The following is a 15930-nucleotide window of genomic DNA, read 5'->3' as shown; positions in this document are numbered from 1 at the left end:
GCATTTTTTTTCAGGATTCTTTGCCAAAAAGTACAAAAGAACAGCAACTATTTGAATCAGAAAGCTTTTGTACCATTATAAATGTATGTCACGTTTGGTCTATTTCATGTGTAAAACAAAAAGTAATTAATTTTTACTTACCCCAAACTTGTGAATTTGTATCACCGTTTTAAACAACAAAAACTATATTCAATATTAATAAGAATAAAAGTTTCCAAATCAGCATATTCTATCATTTCTGAAGCCAAGGATCACGTGTAGTATTCAGCAGTCATCACTCCAGTCTTCAATTGAAAAAATAAAACGTTTAAATAATAAGTAGTAAAAACATTTCACAATATCACTGTTTTCATCCAATAAATACAGCATTGGTGAACATGAAAGACTTATTTAAAAAAAAAAAAAAAAACAGCTTAATCCAATTATGACCAGTACTGTATTAAACACAGAACTGTATGTTATGACGTAACATTCTAAAATGTAGAAACACATTCACACACAATTTGCAGTTTGGACTTGCACCGTATTCCTCCTAAAACTCATGACTGCATAAAAACCGATCACAGGCAGCTGTCCCAACATTTCTGTTCTTTGCAAATGATCCACGACCAACACACGAGCACATTATGTTGTGGTCTGGCTAGTGTATTGCAGCCTCTATTCCTAAATTTACCAAGCAAATTAGGAAACCATTTATTTAAACATCATACAAAACACAGAAATGAAGTTGCATTTACTTGATTTCATTCTTATTTATTAAATGTTTGCCAACAGCCACATATTACACTTCATTCTAAAACATGACTGTCTGCATTAAATATTTCCTCTCTTTAAAAGCGGACCAAGTGGAGATCTCCGCGATGAATTGTGGTGCGATTCATTCAAGGATTGTCAAACAGTCAAGTACATTTACACATTTGATGAAAGACACTGACATGAAGCAGAGCCTTGTTTAAACGCTCAATGTCATATCAAAAGGTTAAAAAGAGCAAAACATGAAGAATATGGTTTTGTTAAGCAACAAACTGCTCTTTGAGTTGTCAGTTATACAATACAAAAAAATAAAACTACTTATATATATATATATATATATATAGAGCTCCGGCAATATAAACACAAGTGTAAAATATACTTTATGTGTGACTGCAGTACAAAAGCTCTATAAATTACTGTATAAAAAGCAACAAACAACCCTGAAAGCCTGACGCAAGAGGATCAACCCTCTGCTTTGATTTAAAAAAAAAGAGATTTTTAAGTCTCCAAAAAGCTTTCCAAATTGTCTCGCAGCAGAAGGGTGTGAGGGATGCAGTTGATTTTCACACGACCGTCCGCTCACCTCGACATTTCCTGCAGCTGCCGTAGACAGCAGAGAGCAGATAGACGCTGGCAGTGAGGCAGGCGAAGACGGAGGCAGTGAGGTAGACCTTGTACAAGCAGTGATGTTTGTAGACGTCCAGGTTGCAGTAGGAGTTCTTTTGGGTTTTGTAGATCATGATCCCAATGGTGGACAGATACAGCAGAGTGGCGACAACGTCGTGGATGACGTTGCTTAACAGCCAGCGTTCTCCTCCGAGGATGGGAACGAGGTCCTGCTTGTCCAGAAGCGTGAGGATGAAGATGGCTAATGTGAGGAACCAGAAAAGCACGGCCACAAACAGCACATAGTGAATGGAGCCTTCATACTTGTTGGCTGCGATGGTGACCCAAAGCCCGGCTCCCAGCAGGATCTGGAGGACCCGTACAATCCCGATAAAGCTCTTGAGGAATTCCAGGAAACTTCTCTTCACCTGAGGCTGCGGGGGCATCTCCTCTTTTTGTTGAAGAGATCTTCTCCTGGAGGTCAGGGTGGGGGCTGTTTGCCACGAACAGAGAAACGAGGAGAAGAAAGAGCCAGCAGGAGAGGTAAGGAGCGGCTGATAAGGGTTTTTGAGGAGGAGAACCCTGCAAACGCACACAGACTGATTCTTCTGCTTGGCCCCGGGGTTTTGAAATGACTTCTGTCTGTCGGTCTCTTCCGTTTCCTGTGGTAACTGTTGAGTTGTGTCTCCCTCCCCCTCTTTCCAAGCAGAGAGCAGGAGGAGAAACAGAACAGAGGGCAGGACTTGAAACACTAACCCCTTTCTCCTCCTCCTCTTCCTTGTCGTTGATCACTCTCTCAGTGGGCTAGTTAGAAAATTCCTGCGAGTGCATACAGTGGCCCCAAAAAGTGTTTGGATACTTTAGCTACACTAAAAATTGTGAATGCATTTTAATTAAAAGTAAAAAAAACAACTAACTTGGTGGCATTTAATTTAAACAAGACATTTTTAGGATAAATATTTCTCACAAAAAAAAAATATTATAACAGTAGCGTAAGCCTGTCATATGTTGGGAACTGATTTCATATTCACTTAAAATCAACTTTTCTTAGCATAAAATACGCTAGAAAATTTCTGAGAAAATGTTTAGCCTCTTTTGTTTAAATGCCACTTTGTATGGGGTTATATTTCGAAATACAGTCCTTAAAAACATTGAAAATCATGTTTGATTGTTCCAAAGCTTTGGCCCAGTAAATTTTTTTAATGTTAAGTTTCTTATACTTACCAAGGCTGCATTTATTATATCAAAAATACACTTAAAATACAGCTATTTTACTATTTGAATATATTTTAATTTATTTGTGTGATGACAAAGCTGAATTTTCAACATTATTACTCTAGTCTTCAGAGTCACGTGAAAAGAAATCAGAAATCATTCTAATATGCAGATTTGCTGCTCAAGAAACATTTCTTATAATCAGTGGTGAAAAGAGATGTGCTGCTTAATATTTTTGTGGAAACTTTTTTCCCCCAGGATTCTTTGATGAAGAGGAAGTTCAAAATAACAGCAAAGGAACAAGATAACTCAAATAATGTAAAACTGTCACCTTTGATAAAATTAAAGCATACTGCATGAAGTATGCATTTCTTTAAAAAATAAATAAATAATTTTGCTGACACCATACTAGAGACTAACGTTTTGAAAAAGATTGAAATGTGTTCTCAGGACAATGATATTTTTCATAGATATTAGGTTGGGGCAAGTTGTCATTTTATAATTGTCATTTTAAATTATAATTCCTTTTGGCAAAAACAAAATGTTTAATAAAACTTTGTATTTTTTTGCTGTAAATGTGGCTACAAAGATAATAATAGACTTTTTGCCGGCAGATTTCCACTGTGACAACTTACCCCACATTTAGTGTAATGTTGATAATCACAAAAGGTTTTTGGTTATCTGTGAAATTATTCAAAATCTATGTATAAGAAAATGGCTTTAAGAAATAAACTTATAGATAAACCTGAGAAATATTCACTAGAATAAAAAGTGTGACATCTAACTCCAGTTACATCTAAAACAAAGCATTATGGGATCTCCAAGATTATAATTTAAGTCTGCAAGAAAATACTTTAGAGTATTTGTCTTTCAATTTCTTGTTGTTGACAGTATTCTGTGTTTCCCAAACACAGATTTTCTGCCATAAGCCTCTCTTGGATGGTAATATACATCTGGGGAAAATCCATGAAATGCGCTACGTCACCTTTCACTATATTCAGGCTTTGTGACAGAGAAATGTGCATCAGATTTGGCTTGTGCACTCAGACCATGACAGAGGCAAGAATGTGGTCTCCTTTAGTCTTTTCCAAGCTAAACAGTCTTATCACCGCTGGTATGTGGCGTCCATGAAATCAGTGTTTTTCATGGTCCATGACCAAAGTCTGACAGCTTAGATGAGAGGCTGATGCCCTGACGTCAGTGAATGCAGACACATCCCTCAAACGACGTGGCCATGTTAGTGCACCGCCCCTTTAAAGAATCTGGACATAGAGAGACTCAGTAGGCAGGGTTAGTTTTAGATTTACATTCTCATTGGGTGATTTATCATGTTTCCTGCTGGGAGCAAAAATGCAGCTGTACAGCCCAGTGTGAATTACTGTAAAGACAGTCAGCTACAGACTGAGAAAATATGTGATATTGTGCAACTGAATCAATCCTCTAATGCACACAATGCCACGACACAATCATTTGCACATAATGTGCTCTGACGAATCATTTAAATGTTCCCAGAGACCTCATTAATTAAAGATATTCTGAATCTTTCCGGAAAGATGGAGATCATCCTGTGTGTTACAAACACATTTAGATTCATGAACTTGGTTTCAGATCTTAAAATTAAACATAGAAACTATCAATTCTAATGTTTTCATCACATTTCCTTTATAAATTTGAGTTACAGTGGTGGCCAAAATTATTAGAACAGTATTTTAACCAGCTAAAAAAGGTTTTACGTCAGTTATTTCTATATTTTGCTGTAGTGTGTCAGTTGGGAATATCAGTTTACATTACCAAACATTCATTTTGCCATTAATTGTAATAATCCAGTGAGATTTTTGTTTGCACAAGGAGTCTAACAACAGCCAGCGCTCCACACAGAGATCTGATCTCATCATCCAGTCTGTCTGGAATTACATTCCAGACAGGAGATCAGATCTCTGACTTAAAATAAATAACTGACTTAAAACCATTTGTACAACCACTGTTGTATTGAAAAGATCTACCTTTATATAAATGAAAGCACTACTATAACATCCTGCTAAAAGCCAAAGTTTTCAATAATGTTCTACACAAAACAGAAATCATATGAGGTCACCCTACAATGCTCCTCTTGCACTTCCTATGAGAAATAGTTCAGAAGACATTGCAACACACAAGCAACGTATTCAAAAGTTCTAACAGCATCACTGAATGTAAACTCTGCATTACAGGAAGTCAGGTTATTCTTTCTAAAACATTAAAAGCTATTATATTAAACACAGAACCAAATACTGCAAGAAATAGTTTTTAAAGAAGTGCAATTTTTTTTAAAACCACTCAAAACAAATTTGATCCCACATACTGCTTGAAAAATTGACAAATCTGGCTCTTTTCTATGGTGTACATTATGAAAACAAAGAATAACAATAAAAGATGCTGTAAAATTACAGGGTTTGGTAATATGACCCATTCATAATTGTTGTTTAGTCTTTAAACTCATAAATTGTTATCTCTGAAAAGCTTTTCTCTCTCTCTTATTCTGGTCAATAAAGGTTCATTGCAAGAAAAGGTTTATAAGGTCCTCGATGGTGAGTGGGTTAGTTAATTCAAGTCCTGAATGTTTTAGAGAAAGAGGCCATTGTATCCAATGTTTGTCTTCCAGCCAATTCCATCAAACCTCTACAATTAATCCAAAACTCCACTGCAAGGTTAATCTTTAATGAGCCGAAAAGAATGCACATCACACCTCTGTTCATCAATTTGCACTGGCTACCAATAGCTGTTTGCATTAAACTCAAGGCATTCATATTTGCCTACTGAACCACCACTGGTCCTTTACCTAAATTCAGTGTCCCCTTCAGGAACTCGAGCTGCATCGAAAACGCTTATTGTCATTCCGCTACATGTGGGGACATACAGTGGAACGAAATGTCGTGCCTCGCAGGACCACGGTGCTACATAAATACAGACATACAACAATGAAGTAAAAAAAAAAACACTTTAAACCTATAAAAAACACTATAAACCTATACACCTATACACTATAAACCTATACACAACTAACCTACTGACAGATTTTAACTATAAGTATACTATATACTAAGTATACTATAAGTCACGGAAACCCTTCAAAATAAACTAACTCAGCTCTCCGTCCCCACCTCCATCTGCCAGTGGATCAACAGCTTCCTGACAGACAGACAGCAGTTAGTAAAGCTTGGTAAATTCACATCCAGCACTGGAACCATCAGCACTGGAGCTCCTCAGGGCTGCGTTCTCTCCCCACTGCTCTTCTCCCTCTACACCAACGACTGCACATCTAAAGACCCCTCTGTCAAGCTCCTGAAGTTCGCAGACGACACCACACTGATTGGCCTCATCCAGGACGGTGACGAGTCTGCTTACAGACAGGAGGTTAAGGAGCTGGCTGTCTGGTGCAGTCTCAACAACCTGGAGCTTAACACGCTCAAAACTGTGGAGATGATTGTGGACTTCAGGAGAAACCCCCCTGCTCTCCCCCCACTCACCATCATGAACAGCACTGTGACTGCAGTGGAGTCATTCAGATTCCTGGGCACCACCATCTCTCAGGACCTGAAGTGGGACATTCACATTGACTCCATTGTCAGGAAGGCCCAGCAGAGGTTGTACTTTCTTCGCCAGCTGAGGATGTTCAAGCCACAGGACTTATTGAAACAGTTCTACTCCGCCATCATTGAATCCATCCTCTGCACATCAAACCCTGTCTGGTTCAGCTCAGCTACCAAATCTGACCTCAGAAGACTACGGAGGGTAGTCCGGACTGCTGAGCGAATCATTGGTACAACCCTCCCCACTCTCCAAGAACTGTACTCATCCAGAGTGAGCAAAACGGGTGGCAAAATCACTCTGGACCCCTCACATCCAGCACACGCCCTCTTTGAACTGTTACCATCTGGTCGACGCTACAGAGCTCTGAGCACCAGAACGACCAGACACAGGAACAGTTTCTTCCCTCAGTCAATACATCTCATGAACACTCAATAAATAAACGTAGAACACACAACTAATACATTATCCATTCACCACACTCACTTATTTTATCTTTATTTTTCTCATTTCTAATTTGCACATACTTGACCTGTACATACATAGTCGCCTATATTATATATTAGCTATATATTGTGGAAATTTTTTTTTTTTTTTTGCTGCTTTGTACATTGGTTATTGGCTATTTCTTGTTATTTTGTTTTTATTACCTGTGTCCTGTCCTGTTACTGTCTTTCTGTTGCACTGTGGAGCTTCTGTCACTACAACAAATTCCTTGTATGTGTAAACATACTTGGCCAATAAAGCTCATTCTGATTCTGATTCTGATATATAAATATTTACCCTATACAAACTAAAAAAAAAAAAAGATAAAAAATACAAACTATATGAATGCTTAACATAAATACTGTACATGTGCAAAGAGAAACGTTTGAGTCAAGCATCTGGTTGGGGAACAGTGCAGGATGATTTGTCCAGCGTGACCGCGCTCTGAATCACGTGTGTAATCTGTCCAATGGAAGGGCGAGACGTCACGGGCGGGTGACGTAATCGACGAGGAAGCATAAAAGCACGTGCGGCAGAGTCGGCATCAGCTTTTTGTCATTCAACAACCGCTGTTCTGTGTGTGTCTGTCGATCTGTGTTGTGAGTCTTATTTAGTGTTGTTTGTCCCTAAGCACAATTACTTGAAATAAGCTCACAATGTGTGCAAGCACTTGGGCGAGAGCAGATCGCATTACAGGCTGTATGTTCCTCCCTGCAAACGCTGCTTCACTGCTGGGGATACACAGTCCATGTGTGGTCTGCTTGAGAGCAGAGCAGCATAGTCCGCTCTCGAGGGAGCTTTGTGAGCGTTTGTCACTGCGTCTGCTTGCTCTCAGAAGGCTCTGAGGAGTGAGCTTTCACTAGCGTTCCTCGCGTGAAATATGAATCACTGCTACAGTATGCTTAAGTGAATGGTATTTTTAAAACATTTTTATCAGTTTTATGCAATTTGCAGTTAAAATAAGTCTGTTAACTACATTTAAGAAGGCAACTCTGAAATTATAGAACAAAAATAAGTGAATTATTTACAAAAACTCAAATTAAAAGCAAATACTTTGGATAAAAGCGTCAGCTAAATGTAAATGTAAATTCTTGTTTCTAAACACTTTAATTACTGAGAACATTTTTTTTTTAATGTTAAGCAGGTTAAGGAAATTGTTTAATTTTAATATAAATCATGGTCTCACACATTTTTTAAGGCTACGGCCAATTCATTTAGATGCAAAAAACACTAAAATCACTTAATTTAAAATTTTAATATGCATTTATGTGTACACAACATTCTTAATGTTTGAACAATTACAGTAGATATTATTTTTTGTATTTTAAAATTGGCCAGTTGAAAATCCTTATACATCAATGACCCAAGAACAGACTACTAAAAATAGGAACTGAATCCCTTCAGCAATGCAAATTCTACATACTTTGATATACACTCAGTGTTAAATAAGTAAAAAAAAAAAAAAAAAGTCGTGACGTATTGTCAAGTATGGTGGCCCATACTCGAAATTGGTGCTCTGCCTTTAACCCATCCAAGTGCACACACACAGCAGTGAGTAGTGAACAAATCCACACACACACACACCGTGAACACACACCCGGAGCAGTGGGCAGCCATGCTGCGGCGCCCGGGGAGCAATTGGGGGTTCGAGGGCAAGGGGACCTCAGTCGTGGTATTGAGGGTGGAGAGAGCGCTGGACGTTCCCTCCCCCCACCTACAATTCCTGCCGGCCGGGGGCTCGAACTCGCAACCTTTCGATTACGAGTCCGACTCTCTAACCATTAGGCCACGACTTCCCCCATAAATGGAGAACAAGCTTGCAGCTCTATTCTGACTGGCCTGGCTTTTAAACAAAGATAGGTTTTAAAAAAGTACTAGGCTGCTACAATAAGCCCTTCTGCAAGAAGGTAGGATATTTAGCGAATTTGGCCATATTTATTAGCATTTAATACTTAAACAGCAAAGTAAATAAAAAATATATTTAAAACTATATAGGATATTCTGCTTTGTGTGCACACACTTTCTAATTATGTCAACAATTGTGTCTGTATAAGTGCTTGATAAACCAGTACTTGAACTACTTGAGTAATCAACAGTGGAAATGATTGCCTTAAAATGATCTAATGAGGAGAGAAGGACTTCTAGCGGTGAACTGAGAAGTTGCAGGTGTGAATGTGATATAGGAAGATCCAGGCATCTACAGGTGCATCTCAGAAAATTAGAATATGGTGAAAAAGTTCATTTTTTCTTGTAACTAATTTCAAAAAGTGAAACTTTCATATATTTTAGCTTCATTACATGTAAAGTAAAACACTTCAAAAGCTTGTTTTAATTTTGATGATTAGAACTTACAGCTCATGAAAGTCAAAAATCAGTTTCTCGAAATATTACAATATTTCCTAAGATCAATCAAAAAAAGGATTTTCAAAACAGAAAAGTTCAAGTTCTTTTAAAGTATGTTCATTTATGCACTCAATACTTTGTCAGGGCTCCTTTAGCACAAACTCCAGCATCAGTGAGGAATGGCATAGAAGCGATCAGCCTGTGAGACTGATGAGGCACTATTGAGCCTTCAGCTCGTCTGGACTGTTGGATCGACTGTTTCTCATCTTTCTCTTGAAAATATCCCATAGATCCCATATGGGGTTCAGGTCAGCCATGTTGGCTGGCCAATCAAGCACAGTAATATCATGGTCAGCAAACCACTTGGAAGTGGTTTTGGCACTGTGGGCAGGTGCTAAAGTCCTGCTGAAAAAGGAAATCAGCATCTCCATAAAGCTTGTCAGCAGATGGAAGCATAAAGTGCTCTAAAATCTCCTGGTAGATGGCTGCATTGACTTTGAACTTGATAAAACACAATGGACCAACACCAACAGACGTCACGGCACCCCAAATCATCACTGACTTCAGAAACTTCACACTGGACTTCAATCAGCTTGTGCCTCTCCACTCTTCCTCCAGACCTTGATTTCCAAATGAAAAGCAAAATGTACTTTTATCTGAAAAGAGGACTTTGAACCACTGAGCAACAGTCCAGTTCTTTTTCTCCACAGCCCAGGTAAGATGCTTCTGACGTTGTTTCTGTTTCAGAAGTGGCTTGGTATAGCCCTTTGCCTGAAGACGTCTGAGCGTGGTGACTCTTGATGCACTGACTCCAGCTTCAGTCCACTCCCTGTGAAGCTCTCCCAAGTGTTTGAATCAGCTTTTCTTGACAGTATTTTCAAGCTTGCGGTCATCCTGCTTGTGTACATTTACCTACCCAATTTCTTCCTTCCAGTCAACTTCGCATTTAATATGCTTTGATACAGCACTCTGTAAACAGCCACACCTTTCAGTAATGACCCTCTGTGACTTACCCTCTTTGTGGAGGGCGTCAATGATCGTCTTTTGGACCATTGCCAAGTCAGCAGTCTTCCCCATTATTGTGGTTTCAAAGAACAAGAGATACCCGGAATTTATACTATAGGGATTGTCATTTATTGAAACTCAAATGTAAATGTTCTAATATTTTGAGATACTGATTTTTGACTTTTATTAGCTGTAAGCTCTAATCATCAAAATTAAAACAAAAACACTTTTGAAGTGTTTTACTTTACATGTAATTCATCTAAAATATATGAAAGTTTCACTTTTTCAAATGTTACAAGAAAAATTTTACTTTTTCACCATATTCTAATTTTCTGAGATGCACCTGTACTCTCACTCGAGTAGTACGAGAACCATGGGCTTGTAAACCATTTGTGCTAATCAGGTCAATGGCCAAAGCCTTAAAATAACAAAAATGCTCCCTTTCTGTCATGGATGAAATTAGGATGAATAATTACTGTTATATCTTTAGATGTTGAACAGCCTAATTCATTTGTACATTCATGAAGAATAATCCCTCTCCACCAGCACTGTGAGTACACAGAGACCGTAAAAAGAGAAAGAATACAAATAGAATCTTCAAGTGCAATAAAGATCTCTTAGGTGGAGCAGTATAATGTCCTCATTAAAGAGTTATAAGCCATAAATCAAACCAGCCAGCTATGAGGTAAATCACATTACGAACTTTTGAAGCAAAAAAAAAAAAAAAGTATTTAAAACATGTACTTAACAGCTTTGGGTATGACCTACAATCCCATGACGCACTGGATAAATATAAAAAAACTACTGATATCATATAAAGATGTTGATTATTTATGGGAACAATAAATTTGGCAAAATATGCACATATGGAAATATTCAAGTAGTTTGAGAGCATAGAGAGACAGTGATTTGCAGTACTTTATGGGAGTGGGTGCTAAAGACCTTTATTTGGCACTATTTGTGATAGGATTTATTTGTATAATGTGGTGTCTCACGAGGAATTTCACTGTTTCACTACTCATTAAAACTTTTGAAATAATGCAGACATTTTACTTCAATCTTAGCATCACTTCACTGGTTGCCAGATCATTTTACAGTTGATTTTCAACGTTAACAACTTGGCGCCCCCTACCTATCTACTTTATTAGTTTTACACAATCCTTCCAGAGATCAGGGACACAAAGCCTTCTATCTGCTCTTATAGGTACAAACTAAAGCCCAGGGGACATTGAGTCCCCCACCCCCATTTACTTTCTTAAGTGAAGAATAATTTCAATGAAAAAAAAATCCCCAATTCTAACCCATTAGTCAGAATATCCCGCACTGATTTTCACATCTTTAGCAGGCCTCAGATTACCGATGACATCTCTGGCTCCAACATGAGGGTTTGTACATGGGTGCAGAAAAATTTAGTGAATATGATGGAACCCTACACATCTTACATATCCTCTGGAAGTGCCATTAAATATTAACTCCACTAATAGTCTACTGATCTCTGATGCTGCCTTAACAAGAACTGGGAACCAGAAAGGCTGGTATAGACCCAATAAGGTCCCCTCTCTCTCTGCTGGTTCTAGAAGAGGTCTATATTTATCCTGAGAGAGAAAGAGAAGAAGCAGGAGGCCCGCAGTGCTAAATACATCCCTCCCCCATCACTTTATGCCAATGTCCTGATTTCCTCACAGGAACACAGAATGGGATGAACATTTCATGTCATACCATTTAAATGTCTCATTTTACTCCTGTGTGTAATAGTCTTTATTCCAAATATGTCCTCTAATAAATGAACATTGCTTTGGGAATGAAGCATGGATGAAAACAGTCAACAAGAAATCTGCCAAGTCAAAATAAGCCTCTGTGGATTTATGGAGGCATTTAGCTGGCTGGGTAAAATATGTATTTACACGTGCATACATTCAAACCACACCCACGCAAAAACACACATACTACATACTTGTGCCTCTAGGTTTGAAGAACAGCTGAAACAAAGTGACAGTGGGGAAAAGGGAAGAAGAGGAGAACAGATGAAGACCTTCTGATCTGGGTGTCATGTGGTACCGCACTGTACTATGAAGTGAAGTGAAGTGAAGACTATGAGCCTTTGAGGAAAAAAAAATACACTGACTCTTGGTAACTTCTATCCAGGTTGCCATAGCAGCTATTACAGAAGCTAGCAAATCTCAGAAGGCAGATTTACGGTATTCATTTGAAGTAATCTGACAGTTATTGTGAATCTGATATGAGATACTTGGGGCAAATTTTGCTGTAACGAGTGCCTTAATGCATCTTTACACAACTGAGCTAAGGCTGCTTTGTGTCTGCTCAAAATTCTGTGTAGGAACGTAATGCTGCATAAAAGGCAGACTAAATTATGCCAGCTCTGACCCACATCAGTCCCTAAGTATATGGATCATTGATGTGTAGCTAAATGGATTTATGCCACCTCTGAGCAGCATTAAACAGTCTGTGTAAAGACACCTAAATGCCACTTCAGAAGCACTTCTATGCCACCTTTGCAGTGTAAATTCGGCATGAACCCGCTTATTGCGCATGAACTTAACCAAATAAGTAATGCCACACTTAGGCCTATATAACCCGTCTTTTCCGCCATTCTTAAAGGTATTTTTTTCACCCATACTGCTTTTCTGACTAAAGAATAAGCTACTACGATGTAGGCCCACACTTTAAAATATTAAGTGATTGCTAGGCGTAGTAAAGCTTTACACCATATCTTTTATACTCACCAGCTTCTTTGGCCACGCTGTCCATGCAATCCAGACGAAATAAAGCATCCAAGGCCTCCAAAAAGTTTTTTCGAACTTGTTGCTTTGACTTCTCATTCCAGTCAGGTGGACGCCAGCGTTCCAAGAACATCAGTTTGTTTATATTCAATACGAAAGTGAAATTTATATTCATTTATATAAGTGATCTATACTGACAGAGAGCTATTTCAGCTTGACGGAGTCCTTGATCAACGTCAAAAAGGAACCCACTCATCCATGATGACGAAGTATGTATTGAGCTAGAAATGGCTTTTGCTACCTCCAGATCAAAAGAAAACGTTTAATAAAAGACAGAAGAACTCAGAAAAAACAGTAATGCATGGCCGCTTAGGGCTTTCAAAGCAACGAATGTTAAAAGAAAATAATTGTATTTCACATTCAAGGCCCACACTTTGAAAATGCCTAGACTTCAAAGTTAATTTTCTCCTTTGACTTGCCCCCCCCCAGCCTGATGTGTTCTCACAAAAATGCCCAAACACACACTCAGACATGCTTGTTTATTTTCCCACACACTTATTTCTGGATGCACACGTCATCACAACTTTCTTTTCTCAGAGCACAGTCCACCTCTCACCTCTCCACACACACATTCAAACGAGAGCACGTAATATTCGCCAGAAGTAGTGACTGTGAAATTGGAAGAAGCATTTGGACACACAGAGCTCACGGCTCAGCCCAGAGAGTCCAATTATTCCCCCAGCCTACCCTGACATATCAACACACAACTATGCAAAACAGAGCTTTGTGACATTTTGGCTGAATTCCCACTGTTGTGAGCACCAGATTGCCTATTTTTGAATCTTTTTTTATCTTACTCAGAGTTTCTGTTTATCATCCTATCAATAATGAACAGCATCAGTTAGATTTGTTCATTTATTTGTGAGGTTTCCATTTGTGTATATACACAAATCATAGTGCTGTATGCACTTTTTAAAATAGTGTTATTAGTCTTATAAGTTATTTATAAGTTAGAGGTAAGAACATTTTTAGCATAATTTCATCATGTTTGTTGATGTTATTTCAAAAACATGTTACAGAGAATGCTATTTTAGTATTATTTATATACCTAATTTTATTTTCATAAAATTATTTTCATTTTTTAATAAAAATTGTGTAGTAAATTTATGTGCTTTTGTCATTTTATTCATTTTTATTTAATCTTACTATTTAGGTTGAATTTATTTTATTATTTATTTTATTTTATTTTGTTTGTTATTTCCAGTTAAAAATGTAAGTGCTTCAACTTAGTTATTTCAAATAGTTGCTAAGGCACATTTCTCTCTCTCTCTCTCTCTCTCTCTCTCTCTGTATGTATGTGCATATATATATATATGTGTGTGTGTGTGTGTGTGTGTGTGTGTGTATATATATATATATATATATATATATATATATATATATATATATATATATATATATATATATATATATATATATATATATATATATATATATATATACACACACACACATATAGGGGGGATGGGGGGTTGTGTTTTTTTGTATTTGTTTTTTTTAAACATCCAATTACCAGTAGAGACCAACAGGCACCATTTCAGTTTCCATTAAAACCAATACAATTCTCATTATAAATCAGTAAAGCCATTAGCCTACAAATTATGTGCTGTTTTTTTATTAATTTTTTTCAGCATGGGATTGAAATAAATATATAATATTGTATGAACTAAAATACTTGAAAACTACATAAAAAGAGCAGAATGCAAAATGTATAATATGACAATGATAAACATAAACCTGAAACAGAATTCTTCAATTTGAGTATACTGTATGTCTCTTTGTGTGTGTCACGTGTGACTTCATTTACTGTATTTTCTGACTCAATATCTCTCAAATGTAACAAGTTGTAGAATCACTTAAGGCACTGGCTATTAGCACTAGGTGAAAATAACACATTTTCTTAGCGATAGATGTTATTTACACTGTTAAAATAGCAGGATGTTCTGCTATTTATTCTACTTATTGCAAATAGTGGCAATTATATGCACCTCAGTATTGCAAAACATTATAAAACTGTATGCAATAACTTATTGAGTGAGTGTACATTTTAATTTTAATTCAAATTTTTAAATGGATGCCACCTTATTGGAACAATAAAGCCCTCCCTACACCTACCCGATACTTTATTTTCAACTTTTTGATTATTTCCTTCATTTTTATTAAAAAATAAAAACGTTTCTGATTTGATTTGAAATTTGAAAAGGGAGAAAAAAAAGTTTGCCAAGAGTGAGATTCAAACCCGGGCACATCTAAAATAAAAGTTTTTGTTTACATAATATATGTGTGTACTGTGTATATTTATTAAGTATATATAAATACACACAATATATATTTTGAAAATATTTACATGTATTGACATGTCTATATTTATATTCATATAATTGATATAATAAATAAATGTAATATATAAACATAACATATTTTTCTGAAATAATTAGATGCATGTGTATTTAATATATATATATTATAATAAATATACACAGCACACATACATATATTATGTCAACAAAAACTTTTATTTTGGATGCAATTAATCGCGATTAATTTTGACAGCAGTAATACATTCAAATTTTTTACATCAGCATTGTACTGCATTGAGTTCACAAAGGAGTCGCAACTCTTGCCTGAGTGCCATTTAACATGTCTTTCAGAGTTTCTCGGTCTTCGTTTCTCTCTTCCTGACAGCATATTATCTGCTGCACTCAGCTTTGTGTCACTTGTGAATCTCACAGGAGGAGGGGGATCAGTGTTGCGGTGATACTCCAGGGCTTTGATACCCACCATCCTGCTCTTACAGTCTTACCCTTCAGCTCAGAGAGTAGAGAGGCCTGTCACCATGCATACCTCCATGCATTAAATATTACATCTTTAATATTTATACAAGCTCAGTGTTTACATTATGCTGTTGAATTAAGTGATGGAGGAAGCACATGAAACATGCAGGACATTATTTACAGGTTACTGAATGTTTTGTGAGTGCTGGGGTTAAGTAATTTAAATATGATCGTTATCATTCTTCTCCTCCCACAGCACTGATTCTATCCCTAACCTATTGCTGTTTTGGTGGCCATGACTCGACCTGTCATGCCTTCATCGGCTTCCCACTTTATCAGCTCTTCTCTCACCACCACTTAATTTGGTTCTCCATCTGTCA

The 15930-nt window shown here is 37.2% G+C and overlaps 1 protein-coding gene across 1 annotated transcript; it reads right to left on the bottom strand.

Annotated features, from left to right (window-relative positions):
• Positions 1 to 851: 851 nt before the first annotated feature.
• On the bottom strand, positions 852 to 1972 carry LOC306882458 (MARVEL domain-containing protein 1). The gene has a single exon (XM_079437083.1). The coding sequence runs from the start codon at positions 1803 to 1805 to the stop codon at positions 1317 to 1319; it is 489 nt and encodes a 162-aa protein (XP_079293209.1). The 5' UTR covers positions 1806 to 1972; the 3' UTR covers positions 852 to 1316.
• Positions 1973 to 15930: the final 13958 nt, after the last annotated feature.

The sequence above is a fragment of the Barbus barbus genome (genome assembly GCF_936440315.1).
Source record: "Barbus barbus genome assembly, chromosome: 16".
NCBI lineage: Eukaryota > Metazoa > Chordata > Actinopteri > Cypriniformes > Cyprinidae > Barbus > Barbus barbus.
This window is presented reverse-complemented; position numbering and strand designations above follow the sequence as displayed.